General features: G+C 40.6%; 1 protein-coding gene across 2 annotated transcripts in view; it reads left to right on the forward strand.

Moving 5' to 3' along the window:
* LOC110827701 (uncharacterized) overlaps nucleotides 1-18,704 on the forward strand; it is a 145,403-nt gene that overhangs the window by 57,895 nt on the left and 68,804 nt on the right. For both annotated transcript variants that reach the window (XM_087352165.1, XM_087352164.1), the window contains exon 27: nucleotides 1,031-1,163. In XM_087352165.1, coding sequence (XP_087208291.1) covers nucleotides 1,031-1,163 — 133 coding nt within the window. The remainder of the gene's footprint in view (nucleotides 1-1,030; nucleotides 1,164-18,704) is intronic.

Consider the following 18,704-nt stretch of genomic DNA (forward strand, 5'->3'; position numbering starts at 1 on the left):
GTCGTCTTCACCGCCGTTAAGAACTCTCATATCTCATTTGGTAACGACGTCGGACACTAAAATTGTAGGAATGCAAATTCAATATTTTGCTGTATAATACAACAGCTGCCGTATTATTATTAAAACTTCCTTGGTGTTGCGATAGTTCAGGAGATAATCCCCGCACAATCGACTTTAGATCAAGATTCTCCGCTGAGTGAGTGTTTTATTCCCAATCGTCGTTCTTCTCTGTCCGTCTTCGTCTTTCGCTCCTCTCATTGTAACAGTTTACGTTATAATCTTGCCTTGACATAAATTTGTGTGTCCGTTTAAATATTCCTCACAATTAGTAAGCCAAAAGTTTTGGTTTAGGTGTGTCGTGGCGATGGAAACGTTAATACGTAATAATTAATCTGTTATGGGACCTGAACAGAAATACGCGAAACGTGAAATTGTTTTCGACCGTTAAGAAAAGTAAAATTTAGACGTAGGATCCAAAAAAAAAATCGGAATATTATCAGATCTCACAATATCAAGACACACACTAGTTTACATCCGTCGACATGTATGAAATCTCTTTATTTAAATGAATGTTGTCTTGCCGCACATTTGCACGGCTTGTAACGTGTATATTTTACGTTTTCTTGGTCTAAAATTTACGTTTGGATTCGTCATCAAAACACGTACAGCAGCCGGTTTGCCGTTTTTACGACAGGAATTGCCTATTGTTCATTCAAACATTTTTAAAGAAAATGAAGATGTGAATAGTTTTACAGTAACAGCAGAGTCATTTAAGAGTTCCTCCACTGGCCGTATTTTACCGAGTTCTTTCTAGTCCGCTGAATAGCCTTGCATGTATGCGGCACCGAAGTTAGATTCAACACAAAGAAACTCGAATATATCAATTAGTTTTTGTGTTAAATCCAAATGAACTGAAGGTCAGTGAAGTGTTTATTCGTAAATAAAGAAAAGATTACGTTGTCGAGAATGGTATAAAACGCGCTGATCAGCTTGTCCCATTTTAGTATAAAAGACTTAATTAATATTTCAGATACTCCAAAGTGCCATTGTTCGTAACGAAGCCGAGATCGACTGAAGCCGTAGAAGGGGACACGGTCATTATCCTATGCGAGGTCGTCGGTGATCCCAAACCCGAGGTCATATGGCTCCGGGACTGGCTCAAGGTATGGTCGTACCATCTTTATGAACTTATGCATGACTATTGGTTAACGGGAACTAGTGCGGGGGAGGGGGGTTCTTGGTCTCCGGGTCCAACGGTAAGAGAAGAAAAAAGTTCTACCGCCTCCGGAACGGGATCTCAACTCGCGTATAATAACGCACTATGAAGTCTGAAACTCTGATAGCCCATATTTCTAAAAGACTGAGACATTTCACACTCACGAGGTAACGAGATGCGTTACGTGTTATGATGAAACTCTGCACCGCTAGTTATTTACCACGAAAGGAACGAGAGTAATATTTATTGTAGTGTTAGTCTTGAGAGATTTAGTAGCCGAAGGTTCTTCGGTGATGGATGAGGTTGCTTATGAGAGGTGAAGCTGGAAAGACGTGGAAGTTGTCCACATTTAAATGGAGGAACCGAGGAACACTGAGTTAACCTCATCTGTTCTTCCCCTAATTTCGTATACAGTCGTGTGCTGTCCGAAATGTTACCTGCTGGGTAACCTGGAAATAACGAAGTTCCTCGAACTGTGATATAATCCGTTCCCCCAGGCCGCGCCGTAGCTCAGGCGGCCAGTCGCCGGCTGTTGTTTCTTCCATGAGCCCGTTTTTCCCGCTAATTTTATTCTCGATGTAATCGCCTGAATAATACCAGTACTTCATGTAATTTTCTGATACTTTATCTGTCTAACGTTCAGATATTTACTTTAATTCTGTGTTCTTAAGCGAGCTTTATGCGCTAAACAACTAGCAACGATACAGCGCTGCTAAAAATCGTTTTATGCATTATTACACCACTGGCGTAGTATGATGAGTCGAAGTTGATGGGAACCAACGTCTTTTGTGTTGAACAGTTTACGATTTATTGTAGTGTTATCTTTGCAGATTGCACTGAAATTAGAACAATTCTTTAGAAAATAAATTACTGTGAAAACTTTTCCGCGATCGAAGCTAGATTCTTGCCAAAAGCATCAACACAAAACCGACTGCCTCTCTCCACATTCCGTACTCCATCCAAACGCAGACTCCAGCAGACCCCATCATAGGTTTCAGCCTAGCCGCGTTTGCATTTCTTGCTACCATAGTTGCCACCGTCACTGCCACTACCATCGTCCGTCGTCATAATTATATTCTATTGTGAAACTTTACACTCAACAAGTTTTCAACGTCTTGTATGGACTCAGGTAGGTTGTAAAATCAGGTTATAAAATAGCAACCATAATCTACGTATACTGTTTGTCTTTTTCTAAGATACTTGTTAAGTTTGTGAATGAATAAGAGGGTTACTAGTTCCTTGGAATGACATCTGACACTTTCAGTGCCGGCTTATTTACGGACACTTCACACAGACCATTTACTTGCGTCGTTATGAACGTCTGATGTCCGCGCTATCGCTTTAGTAAAATAGACTGCAGATGTCGTGTCCCGGAACTACACGTCTCGAGCCGATGAACTGGTAGGGAATTGAATCGAGAGCTTGAGGCGTGAGACCACTTCGTGGACCCCACATTATGAGGTGGTGGGAGATCCAATTACCGCATGTTGGCCAGCGTCCAGATCTTCTTTGGACACCATCAGATAAGACGTGCTGTCACATCACAGGTGCAAACAACTCCGAGGCATCTTTTCTTCAGCCACTAACATTACTGTAACAAAAAGACGAGTATCAATTGGACAGAGGTCAGCTTATTCCCGCGTTTGTCTAATAATTTGTTCGTTATAAACAATAAGAATGAAGAGGCGAAATCCATGGGGTGTTCATGATATTATTACCATTGTGCACACCTCATTGTAGGTACCTGACGTTAATGTATCGCAGACACAAAATTCTTTTACTGCAGACATCACATTGCACAATCATAAATGATCTTTGTTCGTTATAGCATTAAATATTCACCGATCGATAATTGTTTCCCATACACGAAAACCAAATTATGAGGTCTTACTTTCTGTACAAATCTTCGGTAAGGGGAATGATTAAAACCGTGCAACTTTGTTTAATGGAATTAACCTAATTCTCTGTATGAAAGCTCAGCTAGCTGAGGGACGTACGTTGAGAGAAACGTTCAGAAACTATCTTTATGAAACACTACGTCAAGAATTTTTGAGCTCATCAGCTGTAAGAAACAACTTAATTTAATAAGTCGGCTAATAAATACTTTTGTGTTCGTTGACGGTATCAGAACCCCACATAACACACCCTACTACAAATGCCAGTTTCTCTTTAAATAAAATTGTTAAAAATATTACTACGTATTTTGTTATAAAATTGTATGAAAAATGGTGTCGGCTGAGGAGAATGTTTGGACACAACAGAGTTGAAATGACAGTCTTCCGAAACATTCACATTTATTTGTAATTGTTTATTCTCCTGGGGTCCACATAGAAACAACTTACGTAGGCTACGGATCCAAAATTCTTTATGTACCGGTGTGTTATAAGGACCATGCAAGTCTTAGAACGGCCTTTTCTTCCATATGTACCTATCCGGAACTTGCCCAGTTAAGGTTAATGAACCAGTAATTCATTCTTTATACCCAAGTTGGCAGAGAAAAGAAACATGTGGTACTGTCATTTAATGAACGGTGTATTATACTTTTATGCAAATTGGCTTCAAGATATTGATCAGTTGCTACGACTGTTATAATAGCAGCAGTGTAGCTGCGGGTTAGCGAGGGCGGGCTGGCGCCAACTCCTCCACTGACCCCGTGTCCTTCTCATGGCTTGCCAAATAAGGCAGTCCAGGGCAGCGTAAGGTTCTTGCAGGGTCGTGTCGTCGTGTCGTGTCAGGCCATTGAAACATCACTTATACATTGACCAGACAAGTTTATTTCTTTATGTTTAACCATTTAGTGACGAAGAACTGTAAAAGTTGTAACACTGGCAGAAGAGTATGAAGGTTCAAACACTGCAAAAACTACGACTCGCAGTTGGACACGATTCTAAGCCAATTTCATCCAATTTTCATTCTCATGCTGCATTTCCCTAAGATCCATTTTTATGTTCTCCCATCGCCTTCACAGTCTTTTAAGAGACCGTTTAAAGAGGTTTCCCAGCCAAAACTCCGCACGTATTTATCTAATATTTGATAAATTATTAAATATACATATATGTATATATACACATATTCCATAAATGTTCTCCCACGGACATAACAAATACCTTTCATCCATTTCATCCAACCTCGGCACATATCCAGCCCATCATAGTCATCTTGAACAGTTGAAAAAATATAGGCCTGCTATTCAAATTATTTGAATGTCGTTGATTCCCTTTGTTACGATGAACACTGAAGTGGTGTTATTCTTATGAACGTACACTACCAAAATTAATCAGTGCTAAGGTCAACAACTTTAAGATCTCTAATATGTTCCACAAGTGCCCATTACTATTCTCCAGAGGAAATTAACAAAAAACGAACACTTCACTGTGTATTACAGCAATGTAGAAAGTTCTGAATTGACAACAGTCGCTTGTATGAGTCTTATCCACTTATTATCTGAACCTATAGCCAATTTCAGAAATGTAACATTTCAACCTGAAGATGGAGGCGGAATTTTGCTTCGTAACATCAGTGTACAGCCAGAAGACTACGCGGCTTAACAGCCCAGGATATCTCAGTATCATTTAATAAATGCTTACTACGTATTTACAGACATTCTTAGGAGCATGGCAGACTCCAAAACTATGAAGATAATTTAGGCCTGCTAACATCAGAGCTAAAATAATACGTCTTCTTGATGTATGTGGAGACCCAATTTGTCTTCCTTCAGTCACAAAGTGTAATTGCTGTTGAGTTATGAAAAGACTAATGATGAATCATACGAGCAGTTGCTTTGACACCCAGAACTCTGGTCTTCATGCGGACCCCACGTGGGCGCTACAATGAAAGTAATGATGGGTTTCATACACGACGTTTAACAAGAGGCTGTTGAGGTTGCTTTCAATCACATACTGAAGGGGTCAAACGGCACGCCCGTTTTTCAGTGTTATTTTACCTTCAGCTTTTACACCCGCGATTATAAACTACGTACAACAACGGAGCATTTTTCGTGACTGCTTTATAGCTTTATTCATGAACATGTGTTTAGTGGTTGTGAAAGTATCTGCGACTTGGCTGTACGAGTTTGTGAACACGTAAGGATTTCGGCCTGTAATGCTCTGAACGTATTCTAATCGGTTGTGTGAGTATGTTATGCTCGCGATAACCGATACTGCACATTCTAGTCGAAAACAATTGTGGAAACTCAAAGCTTGTATGAAAGAAGTGTTTTTGGTTCCGCACTCCGATTTAATTTTGAGTTCTGTTGACACAATTTAGACCGCCGTCGTGGGAGAGCGTTCATTAAAATGTGCATTAAAAAGGAACAAAGTTTCGAGAAATGTTAGTAATTTGGTATTGTAGAATGTTAAATATTATGATTACGTAGATTGTACCTTCGTGAGTTGAACATTCTATCAGTAATGTATCCATATTTAAGCAGATATAAGTTTCAATCACTGCGAAGTCGGTATATGTCAACCAGCAAAGTAACTGGCTCCAGGTTTGAAGACCAAACTTCGAATCTTGGCAGGATAGCGGGGAGTTTCTTGACCGGCTGAACAAATGTTCGGTTTTCAAGAATGACCTTACACTATAGTTAGTTAATTTGATGTCGCGTGTTCTATACTTATGAGAAACAGCGACTCGCTTTACGAAATTTCCTTTTACGAATTCTCGTCAGGAACGTACCTAGCAGTAGGAGCGGTGACTGCCTGTGTTCGAGAACACGCCGTCGCGCCTGCATCTCGTTACTGACCTTAAAACAGATCCAGCCGCTAACATTGGAACCGACCATTATTCACGACTGAAAAGCTTGTATTAATTAATGTCTGCACAGTGTCATATATTAGGCAGTGAAACACAAATCATACACGACAGCTGTTTGAAACAAAACGTATTGCTTGTCAGTACAAATGTCCCTCCTCCCACCCTGGCAGTTCAAACTCGTCTAAATGTATATAATTTGCTTTACTTTAATTGACTCAGTCTTAAAGTAATGAACGGAATATAATTTATGCTTCTTTACTATCGGGAATTTGCTTCTGAAGATCGTGGCTGTTAGAAGAATAGATTTCTTGGTACATATATCATAACACATTTTTTCTGACAAATAAATTTCAGCACCGGAATAAATAAGTAAATTAAAGTGTGTAATTTTACCGCCCCTAAAAACCCACAGTTGCATAGTGTGCGGTCAATACTGCATACGAATTACTTCGGACAGGAAGTCCCTCTCACAGATTGCAGTATGAGGAGCAGATTCGCTTACGGCGAAAGCACGCTGTTTACGACGTCACCACAAATGGCTCTTACTGTTCTTGGTCTTTTTTATTTGTGAGATTTATGCGCCGTTAAAATGAGGGCCGCAAGAAGTGTCCTGCGGCGATCTTGAAGACACAGCTGTAGAATCAAACGGTTAGTTAGGGCGCCGCGGGTGACTTCCTTTTCTGCCTTTCTGAATTTGTTGCGCGGTGAAGTGATTTTGAAAGCTTAATGATAACGGCCTTTGCCATTTTACAATTTATATTCACGTTCAGTTGCTTGTCATTTTGTCCACATATTCCGTTTAAGGATTTCATTCAGTCCTCGTGGCAAATAGCTATTATTTTCCTAACCGAGTGATATCTTCGGTGAATTAACTCCACGTAGTACCAGAGTTCTCTTTGAGAAGTTATCCAAGAAATTTCCCTCCTTGTATGGAATCAGAATTCATTACGTTGTTCGCGAGAACATTATGCACTACTTCTCTCGTACCTGAATAATAATAATAATAATTTCCATGAAATCTATACACATTTTTTTCGAACGACTGCAGTTGGTGATATATTGCGTCAAATGCCACACTGATGATCCCCAACAATTTTGTCCACGTATGGAGTTAATGTGCTGGCTGTTTTATAACATTTTAGCACAGCATTAGAGTAATTAGTAAATTTCTCCTGCAAGGTATTTTAACCTGTAGTTTTTCAAGAAAACAGGTTTTGAAATTTTTCGAATGTTGTCATAGGTTTATATCGCTGTAACTTACCTTTAAGTATACATTAATTGTCCTGCAAAGATTAAACACAATTATAACAATGCAGTGTTGGTTGCTGCACATGTTAGCCTGACTCATACCTGGAACTATCAGCCCACAAGTTAATATTATTCTTTCATCAGCGTCACATCTTGGAATCCTTTCCAAGCTTAGCATCGCGAAGCCTCGCTTGCCCCTTTGCAGTCCCTGTCAACTTTCCGTTATTGTTGTCTCCCACGGAGTTTTTGTGAGTTCTTTGCACAAGGAGCACGGAGTAAATGCGGCAGCTCATTCCGTGCCCTTTTCAGTTCTTTCACTTGTCACAGTCAGAACTGATTTGGAATAAATCTGATTTTGAGGTTTACGCAAAACATTATCAGGCATATTTAATTTTGGTTAGTATTGGTCCATTATGGCATTTAATGGTAAATCTTATATCGAGGTTTGTCGATTTTAGTGGTTTTTGGGAAGTAGCGCAGGAATTCAAAGTGGAGAAATATTTCAGGTACATAAATGTTCTGTACCGTCTGAAACAATTTTGCCCCCGCATGACGAGCAGAACGAGTTGCTGGAGGCATAAATTGTCTATTATTCTGCCATTCGTTTGCGCGGATAAACGTTTATGAACTTGAGTATCACACCAGCGAAGAGAAACATATTGTAAGTTAACCAAATTGATTTTATTAAGAGGTACAGAAAACGCCACAAAGGTAAAGAGACTTACCAGAGTATCGTAAGCATTTAGACTCTTTTTCCTCTGAGTCTGCAACCTCTCATTGCATTTTTCGTAGCTTCCGTAGTGAACCGTTACAGACAATCGAGCACATTCTGCTGCATTCTAGCGTGCAAGTGGGATCTGTGTGCGAGAATGCCTTCTTCAGAGACCTAGATACTCGAACAAGGAAGGATCCGCGGCAATGAAAAAGAAAACAATGATCATCTTACCGGCGTGTGTTTGTCTCAGTCTCTTTGCGCATGGAAGATTGTGATTGTTTCACTAATGTCTGTTTTCTTGAACTTTGGTTCATATTTCGTCACTGGCCATCTGGCCATCTTTTTTTAATTTTGCTGTTGTAATCGCTATTGCGCGGTCTTCTAGCTAACCTCGTCGCTATGCGTGCATCACTATTAAATACTAGAACCTTGATTTATACGCTTCTATTACATTTACTAGGACGTAACTCATCTGTATCGTCTTAATTAGCCTCGCAGCAAAAGGGTGGGGAATTAAAGTGAAGTTAGAATAAGAGGAAGTAATGAAAGGAGAGATCACGTTAGTGTAAATTAATTGCATAATTAATTCCCTGTGTGCACTATGTCGCACCAAATGAAACTCAACACAAGACAATGGACCGAATAATGATGCCCAGATAAGGAAGTTCAAGGCCCATGGACCACCCGCAGTACCTTCCAGCTATAATAGTAGTCCGCTGCCGAGCAGGGATCTACGCACACCTGGAGACGGGTAGCGACTTCCGATGTAAATCCAGCACGTAACATCTGTCTTCTGCGGCATTTCTATCTCATTTACACACATAAGGCAGTATGAACCGTCACTAACAACACAACATATACGAGTTGATATTTCAAGTTCTCTCTGCGACGAGTGTGGCAGAAATAAACTGTTGCTACGATGGCAGTCACCAGGGGTAAATGCATCGGTCCCAGACTTACCGCGCGTGGGCAGTGACCATAAGAAACCACTGAAACTCAAGCGACTTCAAATCCGTCACCCCAGCACTGGCATATATCTCGCCGACTTTGTATCGCCTACGACATAAATGCCAGATGACTGAGATTTGAAATCCGAAACGTCGGAGAGTCATATTGTATTGATGCGACTGATAGCTCAAGAAGACTTCGTTGCACGTGTATGTGTCTCCTTTCAGCGACAGTAATGTGTAAACAATCATATTTCTTGCTACGAAACATGCAAGAAAATAACTGTCCGATCTCTAGTGATGGCTGATTAGTTAAGTGGCATTTGAAACCAGGCGTGCATTGTGAGAATAACACACTGTGACTACTAATGGCAAAAAGCATCAACCAACATAGAAGCAAGAAAGTGGGATCAGGTGAGGTGAAATCATGGCGCCTCTTCTACACATATAGACAGATCTCACAGCGCCAGCAGATCTCCTATAGTTGTTCCTGCTGACATGCACAGAGGAGTGTTAACGAAGTCAAATTCAGACTACGAAGTATTGACTTTTACTGTCAGGCAATGCTAACAACCAGTTTAACATCTCATAACAGAAGATGGCTGTCTTCTGGGTTGTTGCGCCGTGTAGTCCGGTAGAAGATTTCCGTCTTCTGGGTTGTTGCGCTGTGTAGTCTGGTCGATGTTAACCAACGTTTCAGAGGTCATACTGCCTCCGTCATCAGGGCGATTCATCGCAACAACCCAGAAGACGGAAATCTTCATACTCACCGCTGTGAGAACCTCAAGTCTTACATAGTCTGGTAGAAGTTTACCGACGTTTCAGAGCTTCTTGCTGCCTCCATCATCAGGGCTCACCGCCGTGAAAACCACAAATCCCACATCACATAACAGTTTAACGAGAGTGTCTATGGTGTCCCTTTAAATAGACTCTCACAGCCTTCTCTATTTCTGTCCGTCAGAATAACATTTTAATTCATTTCTTGCTTGTTGGCCCCCGGTTGGTGAAGTTTGAGCCAAGTGTCTCTTGAAGCCGATCAAGAGTTCAGGAATAATAGAACTATACGTCTACATTGATGTGTTTAAGTAGATTTGCTGTCGTCAGGATAGAGATTAGTAGTTATTTGTGTCACGCAGGATTTAGAGTATTTCGCATAAGCTTCGTTGTCCTCTCTGTTCTGCCATTGAACTAAGATGTCCCCGTACAAACAACACGCGAAACATTCAGTCGCCGAAGTGGCAGAGCACGTGCTTCCTCTGTGATAATATTGGCCTGCTACACGTAACAGCGACCGTTGCTAGTCTGTCTTATTCAACGTGCCATTTCGGTAAGGTGTTGGTGTCAACTTCGTTTAAGACAACTGTCAGTCATAATAGTCGAAAATAGCACAGGTTCGATTAATCAAACTAGACAACAATGTATGTCCAGTCATCTGGAGGACATATTCGGACATAATTATTCATTTCGTTGGATTGACGTCAAAATCTCTAGGTCTATTGTTGAAGGTGACGATGAAGTAGAAAATGGTTGTGATTAGTGTACGTCGTTATTCCTTCCATTGTTATGCCTTCATCTTTAGAAATAAGCATTAATTATTTGCGTCTCGTGAACAATAGAAACTGAAGATTCCTGTCTTCTGGGTTGTTGCGCTGTGTAGTCTGGTCGATGTTAACCAACGTTTCAGAGGTCATACTGCCTCCATCATCAGGGCGATGAGTATGAAGATTCCTGTCTTCTGGGTTGTTGCGCTGTGTAGTCTGGTCGATGTTAACCAACGTTTCAGAGGTCATACTGCCTCCATTATCAGGGCGATGAGTATGAAGATTCCTGTCTTCTGGGTTGTTGCGCTGTGTAGTCTGGTCGATGTTTACCAACGTTTCAGAGGTCATACTGCCTCCATCATCAGGGCGATGAGTATGAAGATTCCTGTCTTCTGGGTTGTTGCGCTGTGTAGTCTGGTAGATATTTACCAACGTTTCAGAGGTAATACTGCCTCCATCATCAGGGCGATGAATATGAAGATTTCTGTTCTCTGGGTTGTTGCGCTGTGTAGTCTGGTAGATGTTTACCAACGTTTCAGAGGTAATACTGCCTCCATCATCAGGGCGATGAGTATGAAGATTCCTGTCTTCTGGGTTGTTGCGCTGTGTAGTCTGGTAGATGTTTACCAACGTTTCAGAGGTAATACTGCCTCCATCATCAGGGCGATGAGTATGAAGATTCCTGTCTTCTGGGTTGTTGCGCTGTGTAGTCTGGTAGATGTTTACCAACGTTTCAGAGGTAATACTGCCTCCATCATCAGGGCGATGAGTATGAAGATTTCTGTTCTCTGGGTTGTTGCGCTGTGTAGTCTGGTCGATGTTTACCAACGTTTCAGAGGTAATACTGCCTCCATTATCAGGGCGATGAGTATGAAGATTCCTCTCTTCTGGGTTGTTGCGCTGTGTAGTCTGGTAGATGTTTACCAACGTTTCAGAGTTAATACTGCCTCCATCATCAGGGCGATGAGTATGAAGATTCCTGTCTTCTGGGTTGTTGCGCTGTGTAGTCTGGTCGATGTTTACCAACGTTTCAGTGGTCATACTGCCTCCGTCATCCATGATGACGAAGGTAACAACCCAGAAGACAGAAATCTTCATACTCACCGCTGTGAAAACCTCAAATCTTACAATAGAAACTGAGTTGTCAAGGAGACATAAGAACAAAACAAGCTGTTAGTTTTTCTTTTAGAAGCCAAAATTTAAAGGGTTCAGAAAACCATAGCATTTCTCAACACGCTGGTTGTGCCTAATCGCAGGAATCTGGAATAGCATTATCATCTTACAGTATTTTCTTAACTCTGAGTGCTCTATACATTGCGGACATGGAGATGAAGCCGTTACATGTGTGTAGGGGCAGGAAGCAAATGACCTTGATAGGACAAATTGTCTGTACTACAGTACCGTATTTAATCATTGGGCTTAATCGAACGAGTAGCTTCTTCCTCCTGACTTGCAATAATTACAAAAATTTTGGTTGCTGGACCTCGCCGTTGAGCTCATTACTGCCAAACTCGAATGAAATTCGTAATGGCTATTTCTTTACTCGGCATTTTAGTTTGTGTATTGTTACCTCAAGCGTCGTACACAAAGAGTTATCTCGTACAGAATCGCGTGGGACTTTCTGAGAAAGGATTTGAAAGGAAATTGTGAAGTTCGCAGGAATGGATTGAAATAAACGTTAATTACAAGGAGCATAAATGGAAACGTACGCACCAGGTGGTAGTTGACTAAATGACGTGGTCACAACCATAGTCGAAGTAATCCAGCATGCATTGGAAGCTCGAGAGATCCATACAAGATCACTGAGTGGCTAATAATTTTAAATGTATGCGGCGAAGTTAACTGTGAACTTCGTTGTATCTGCGATAGTTTCAAGATATTTAAATCGAGTTACATTACAATCAGATTGCTGTTCTTTGTCGAATTTGCCAAATTTCTTTTTCGCTTCACACTACTATCACGAAAATGTTCCTCTGCCTCTTCCTTGTTTTATAACTTAGGGTGATTATGGAAATCATTTGAGGAAATGTGGGACTAAACATATAATTCGAACCAAATTTGGCAAGAGTAAAGTGGAACTCCTTCCGGGAAATTAGTTTGTGTAAAGTTTAGAGGATTCTACGTGCCAAAATTGCTGTCTTAACAAAACAAGATGTAGTCCTTGTACTTAACTTTGTGTGGCTGCGGTTAAGGTAAAATTTCCTATATAATAGCTACAAACCTAATGTATTGACCGAGTGGTTAATACTCCTGCTTCGTACTCAGAAATTCGTAGGTTAAGCTACGGCCCGGAAATAAGTTATATTGACTGAGCGTTTCTGTGACTTCTGAGTCAATGCAGGCAAATGCCGGAATAGTACCAAAAATCACTCCACGACAACCGACTTACTTAAACTTTCTGATATGTCATTCACTAACTCTATCAGTCGATGCATATAATCAGAACTTCTGGAAGCGTCGTTTAATAAAACACAAATAACTGAAAATATATATACAAACCACTCATCCACAGTTAAATTCTTTGCGTAAAAGACCCACATAGTTCTGATTACAATATCTTGCAAGAAGTGTTTATTTACATCTTAAATGTCTAAATTCTTTGTTAAGACAGTTTTAAATTATATACGCCTGACGTCGACCTGCATGACAACGAAAGTTATGCAAGACTTAAGAGTTACCGTTTGTGTGGTATCGTGTGTCGACGTAAGATCATCGTTCATACAGTGCCACCTAATGTCGTCGTCTTTTCTTAACACGACACTTTCATCAAGGACTAACGAAATGTGGAAAGCGCGCCTGTGGACATTAACAATGTTGTCCACAATCTATGAACGAATGTAAAATATAAGAGACCACATTTAGGTTTTATTGCCAAGTTTCGTTCTGTGGCCAAACGTAAATGAAATTGCTAGTGCCATTCCTAGCACAATACAACATACTTTATAGTTTACAATTTTCGTAAGTGGTCAAAGATAGATTATACAGAATGATTCAAAAGGTTAGGGCCAAACTGAAGGAGCGTATAGAGGGACTCAGAGAGAACAACTTTCGAATAGGAATCCATGTCCTCCGAAGTTATCCTGAGTCAGTCGAGGCCATTGAAGGTAGGGAAGTCTGATAACATACCGCTGAAATAATCGTACTTTGCTATTCTCCTACTAGCTTAATTTTGTTTTCTATTAATGTACAAGGATTACATCAGCAATCTTACAAACCAAATTATTCATCGCCCTGATGACGGAGGCAACAGTATGACCTCTGAAACGTTAGTTAACATCGAGCATACTACACAGCGCAACAACCCAGAAGACAGAAATCTTCATACTTGGATGTCGTTTAGAAACTGTAACACACAGGACGTGACGATGGAGAGAAAATATAGGCCTAGACTCTCTGAATTGAATTTTACCTTCAGAATGAGGAACAGAGTTTTCCTCCAATTATAGACCTTCGTATGGGCAAAATCCTAGTTTTTTATACTAACAAGCGTTTCCAGAATTTTGTATCTTTTTTATTTAAAACTCATTAACTGATTGCTTTATTGGTAAGCATAACTATTCATTCCGTGGTTCTAGAGTTGCTACATGTAGACAAGCGTATTTTTGCTACTTTTATTAGTTACGAAGGCTCCTAGAACAGCGAAGAAATTAGGAAATAGTTCGGAAATGTGCGGAAGGTCAAATATTTGTAAACTGCGGTAGTAAATTAAAATTTAATTCGCGAGGACATTAAGAGCAGATTAAGTTCGATTAAAGCTTGCTGTGATATGGTTCAGCATAATCTCTCTGCCTCCTACATAGTCCTGCACTACTACAGTAAATAATGGTCGTGCTGGTCGGTTGTCGATTATATTGGCTCTGTGGTGCAGTATTCTTCGAGCAACTGACAGATATCCCCTACTTTTGTGCAAGCCGAATGTTCGTTTCAGTTAGTCCCCACCTTTTATGGAGTCATTAAGCTAATTACCGTCTTCACAAGAGACACCCCATCACTGGAGCATATCCTGAGACAGTTTAATCCATCCAATACCTTCACTCATTATTTATTTAAAGATCCGTTTCAATATTATCCTCCCATCTACGCCTATATTTCCCAAGTGGTGTCTTCCCTTCACATTTTTCGGTCTTAGGTTTGTATAAATTTCTAATTTTAACCATTCGTATCACCTCCCCTCCCATTTCGTCCTCCTTGGTTTAAACATCTTTACATTATGAGGCGAAGAGCATAAATTATGAAACGTTTCTCTGCGTAAAGGATTGGATCACCTGACCTGAATACAACTTGACAAATGTGTGTATTTGTATTGATGTAATTCTCTGGTTGTTCATTTCCTTGTGGAGAGGAGGGGGTGACACGATAACACCCCCCTCCGTATCTCTGCCCCCCTTCACCTCTTCAGTTTCTTGTCTGTCGATTCGAGAACATGAAGCAATGAGGAGAGGTCGGCAGTGGTTTTGCACCAGCTGATGGAGCAGGGCTCAAAAACTGCCGTGTGTCTGTTTAAACCCTCCCCACCCAACAGAAGAGGACGACCTTGTGGTGAAGAGTGGCAGCCGCAGTGGGTGGTGTCAGTTGTAGTGTGTACCCGTGGATTACCGACTCCTTGCGGGTAGCTCCGTTTCTTCGTCTGCCAGCATTTAAATAATTAGCTGAAGCATCTACCTGACACAGCGCAATACTTTGCTAGGTAAGCATTTGAATGTTTTAATTAGAAACATCTTCCAGTCATCGGTGCATGCGAAATCACGAGATGTACAACCATCTGGCGCTGTCACAGCTAACACTGCGTGACCTATCCAAGTCAGCTGTTGCGTTCTTTCACAAACGGCATAAAAATCTTGCAGTTCTACTAAATACGGCTTCTTTAGAGATGTCTTACGATCCAATCTTATTCAGTGTTTTTCCATTTCGCTATCATGAATAATTATGTGATTCTAATTAGAACCATTCATAGTCGGTGAAATTAGCGGTTCTCACGGTGGCGAGTATAAAGATTACTGTTTTCCGGGATGTTGCGCCGTGTAGTCTGCTAGAAATTTACCGAAGTTTCACATATGCTTATTGCCGACATCTTCAGGGCGATTAAATTAAAAAAAAATAGATTCAATTTCTAGTTCTGCGTGAATAATGATAATTTTTTACGTGGACCGAAGTTTTATTTACAACCCGGCATTTTTACTGAGTATGGAGTTGTCACAATATTTTGAAAATAAATCCGAATCGATCATTGCTTTTACTTCTTTAACTTCAATGTGACATTAATTCAGTGTAAATCTTAATGTACGGTATTAGCGAAGTCCAGTGCGTAAGTTAATTTCCCGTTATTCAGTGTAACATATTTTAAATACACTTAATCACACGCAAAAGCCTGTATTGGTCACTGCCAGCTCCATGGTAACGTTCTTGTTGAGAAGTTAATAGTTACTCATTTAGTCAAGAAAATTCACGCCTTTTATGGATCCCGAAGGTTGATTACGGGTTTCACAAGATTCCTCCCCTGAGCCAAATAAATCCGGTCCACACCTTGATGCCCTTTTTATTTAAGGTTAATTCAAATTTTATCCCACCAGATGCGCCGAGTTCATTGAAGTGGTCGAGTTATAATTTTGGACGCGCTTGTCCTAGGCCATGTCTTTTTACTACTTTAAGGACTGAGAGGAATTTTACACAAATTGAGACACCTTTATGTTACATACGACTTTTCGGACATTGGATACACGTTCAGCATTGTCTTTGCTTACACTAAGAAATCAGATTTAATTGAATTGCATTTCTTATTAAGATGTTTCAGAACAGCATCTTAGGACAATATTTGATCAAAGGAGGAAAAGTAACACGAACCTGAACAAAACTGAATAATTAATAGTTATCAATATAAGGTTCCTATACAGGTTACATAAATTATGCTCTTTGCCAAAGACTTTCTGGTTGATCAACTCAAGGTGTGGGCTTTAAGGTAAATGACGCATGACAAGACAATAAAACATATGACATTTCAGTAGGAACACTAGAAGGAAAGAGACCACTTAAGAGAGAAAGTCGTAGATGGGAGGCTAATATCAAAATGCGTCAGAAAGGAAGAGGATGCACTGGATTCAACTGGCTAGCCCAGGACAGGGACGGGTGGATGTTTTTACGAACACAAAATGAACCTTCGGGTCCCATAAGGAGAAGGAAATTTCTTGACAAGGTGAGCGACTGTTAGCTTCTCAACAAGGACTCCGCTGCATGAAGTCATTTCCGTATGGCTGTGGCTCACTGAAATAAGGTGTATCAAAATACACCTCAGACAGTGGGCAGTATGTTCCACAATTAAGTCATAATAAATCAATCACTGTCACAGGCCGTCTGAGTACGTCGCAGAAATTGTTTCGAGATCTCTATGCGCATTCGCGTTGTTAATTTGCCTGGAGTAGGATAGAATGCTGATGTGTTTCTGTTGCGGTGATATAGATTTTTTGCGCAATTCTATAAAGGACATTGGGGGAAAAACCTGGTTCACCTGTTTACAGACAGGCCCACTGCTTTAGTACATTTGTGGTAAATTTTCGACAAACAGAATTTAATGCTTCTGGATCCGCAAAATTGTGCGCGCCAAAGTCCAAAATATACTCGACTCCCCTTGAGAGCTGTAAGCTTTTTTCATGATTCATTGCTTGCGTTAAAACAGCGAACAGCTTAGGATGGAAACTGAATACAAAGCGTATAATGGAAATATGGTACGTGAAGATTGTTTCAGTGTAATTTCATGTAGCAGTTTAAGCTTTCGCTACTCCTAAACCAGTAAACATAATTGAATTCTGGATGTTGCTCAATAGTATCGTTCACTAATGATGGGTTATTATGAATCAGAAAAGACAATGTTTTCGCATTACATTGTTTCGCTGCGTGCACTTCGCATATGAGTGGAACAGGGGTAGAATGAAACAGCTTTTTCGTTGAAGATTTTTGTCTTCTGGATTGTTGCGCTGTGTAGTCTGGTAGATGTTAACCAACGTTTCAGAGGTCATACTACCTCCATCATCAGGGCGATTCAGAAACGTTGGTAAACATCTACCAGACTACACAGCGCAACAACCCAGAAGACATAAATCTTCATACTCAATCGCCCTGATGACGGAGGCAGTATGACCTCTGAAACGTTGGTTAACGTCGACCAGACTACACAGCGCTACAACCCAGAAGACAGACAACTTCATACTCACCGCTGTGAAAACCTCAAATCTTACAGCTTTTTCGTTGACACGTAGAAAGAGTTTTGTGATTGGTGTACTTATTAGACCCTCTGCAACGATGAAGAACTTGCCTTTCTTCCAGGAATAACCGTTGTTAGAGTTTTCATTCTTCAGCCGCCTTCAACTTCGCGTCTTCCATACTGGATGATGTACGCCGTGTCGTTCACTGCTTTCGCGCCTGCGTCTCCATCCTGCTCCTTACCGATGCTGACAACAGCGGAACTCACTATCCTCCGTGTAGAACATTTCCCCTTGCTAAAAATAAAAGTGACTTGCATATCTCGTATGTATTGTGGCTTATTTAACGACGCTGTCAGTAGCTGAAACTGTATAGCGTCGAATCATGGAATGATCAATGATTTGATGAGTTGGAAAGATCGTGGAAGGAAGCGGCCTTGGTCTGATTTAATATTCCAACATTGCCTGGTGGAGCTGAGGAAAACCACGATGAACCTCAGTCACTGTAGCTAGTTTCAGACCTGAGATTTTAGCACAGACCTCCCGATCACGAAGCACGGCGTTCGGTTTTTGTTTGAGAAACGCTCTCTTAATTTGAGGGAATAGCGTGTTTGAAAAGAAACTTCTCAGGAAAACATTTGAAGTGAGCAAAGTTTCGTGAATTGTACATGTCACTACTATTGTTAGGATAAACCTAGGACGCCACGATGGGCTGGACATGTAACTCGGATTGAGAGACGAAAAGTGCAGACAATAATTTTGTGGTTTAACCTCTCGAAAACGCCACCTTGTAAGAAGGAGAAAGATACAGGAGTATGATATTAAAATAGGTCCTAGGGAAATTGCTTGAGAGGATATTATGTCGATGGAACTGATTCAGGATTACGCATATTGGTGGGTTGTGGTTTTAGAGATGTTGAAGCTTCAAGTTCTTATGCATTAAGAGTTAGTGCAATTAGTTACGTGGGGGTTTTAGTTGGTTAGTTTAATATTAATTAATTACTTGATGTAGTTAGTTGATAGGTATTTTTATGCGAAGCTTGACACAGGCATGCTGTGGGGAGGTCCGTCTACCTCTCTCTCCTTCCT

The sequence above is a fragment of the Zootermopsis nevadensis genome, unplaced genomic scaffold, assembly GCF_977971745.1.
Source record: "Zootermopsis nevadensis isolate Lab colony 2312 unplaced genomic scaffold, Znev_1.0 Znev_ptg000020l, whole genome shotgun sequence".
Lineage (NCBI taxonomy): Eukaryota > Metazoa > Arthropoda > Insecta > Blattodea > Termopsidae > Zootermopsis > Zootermopsis nevadensis.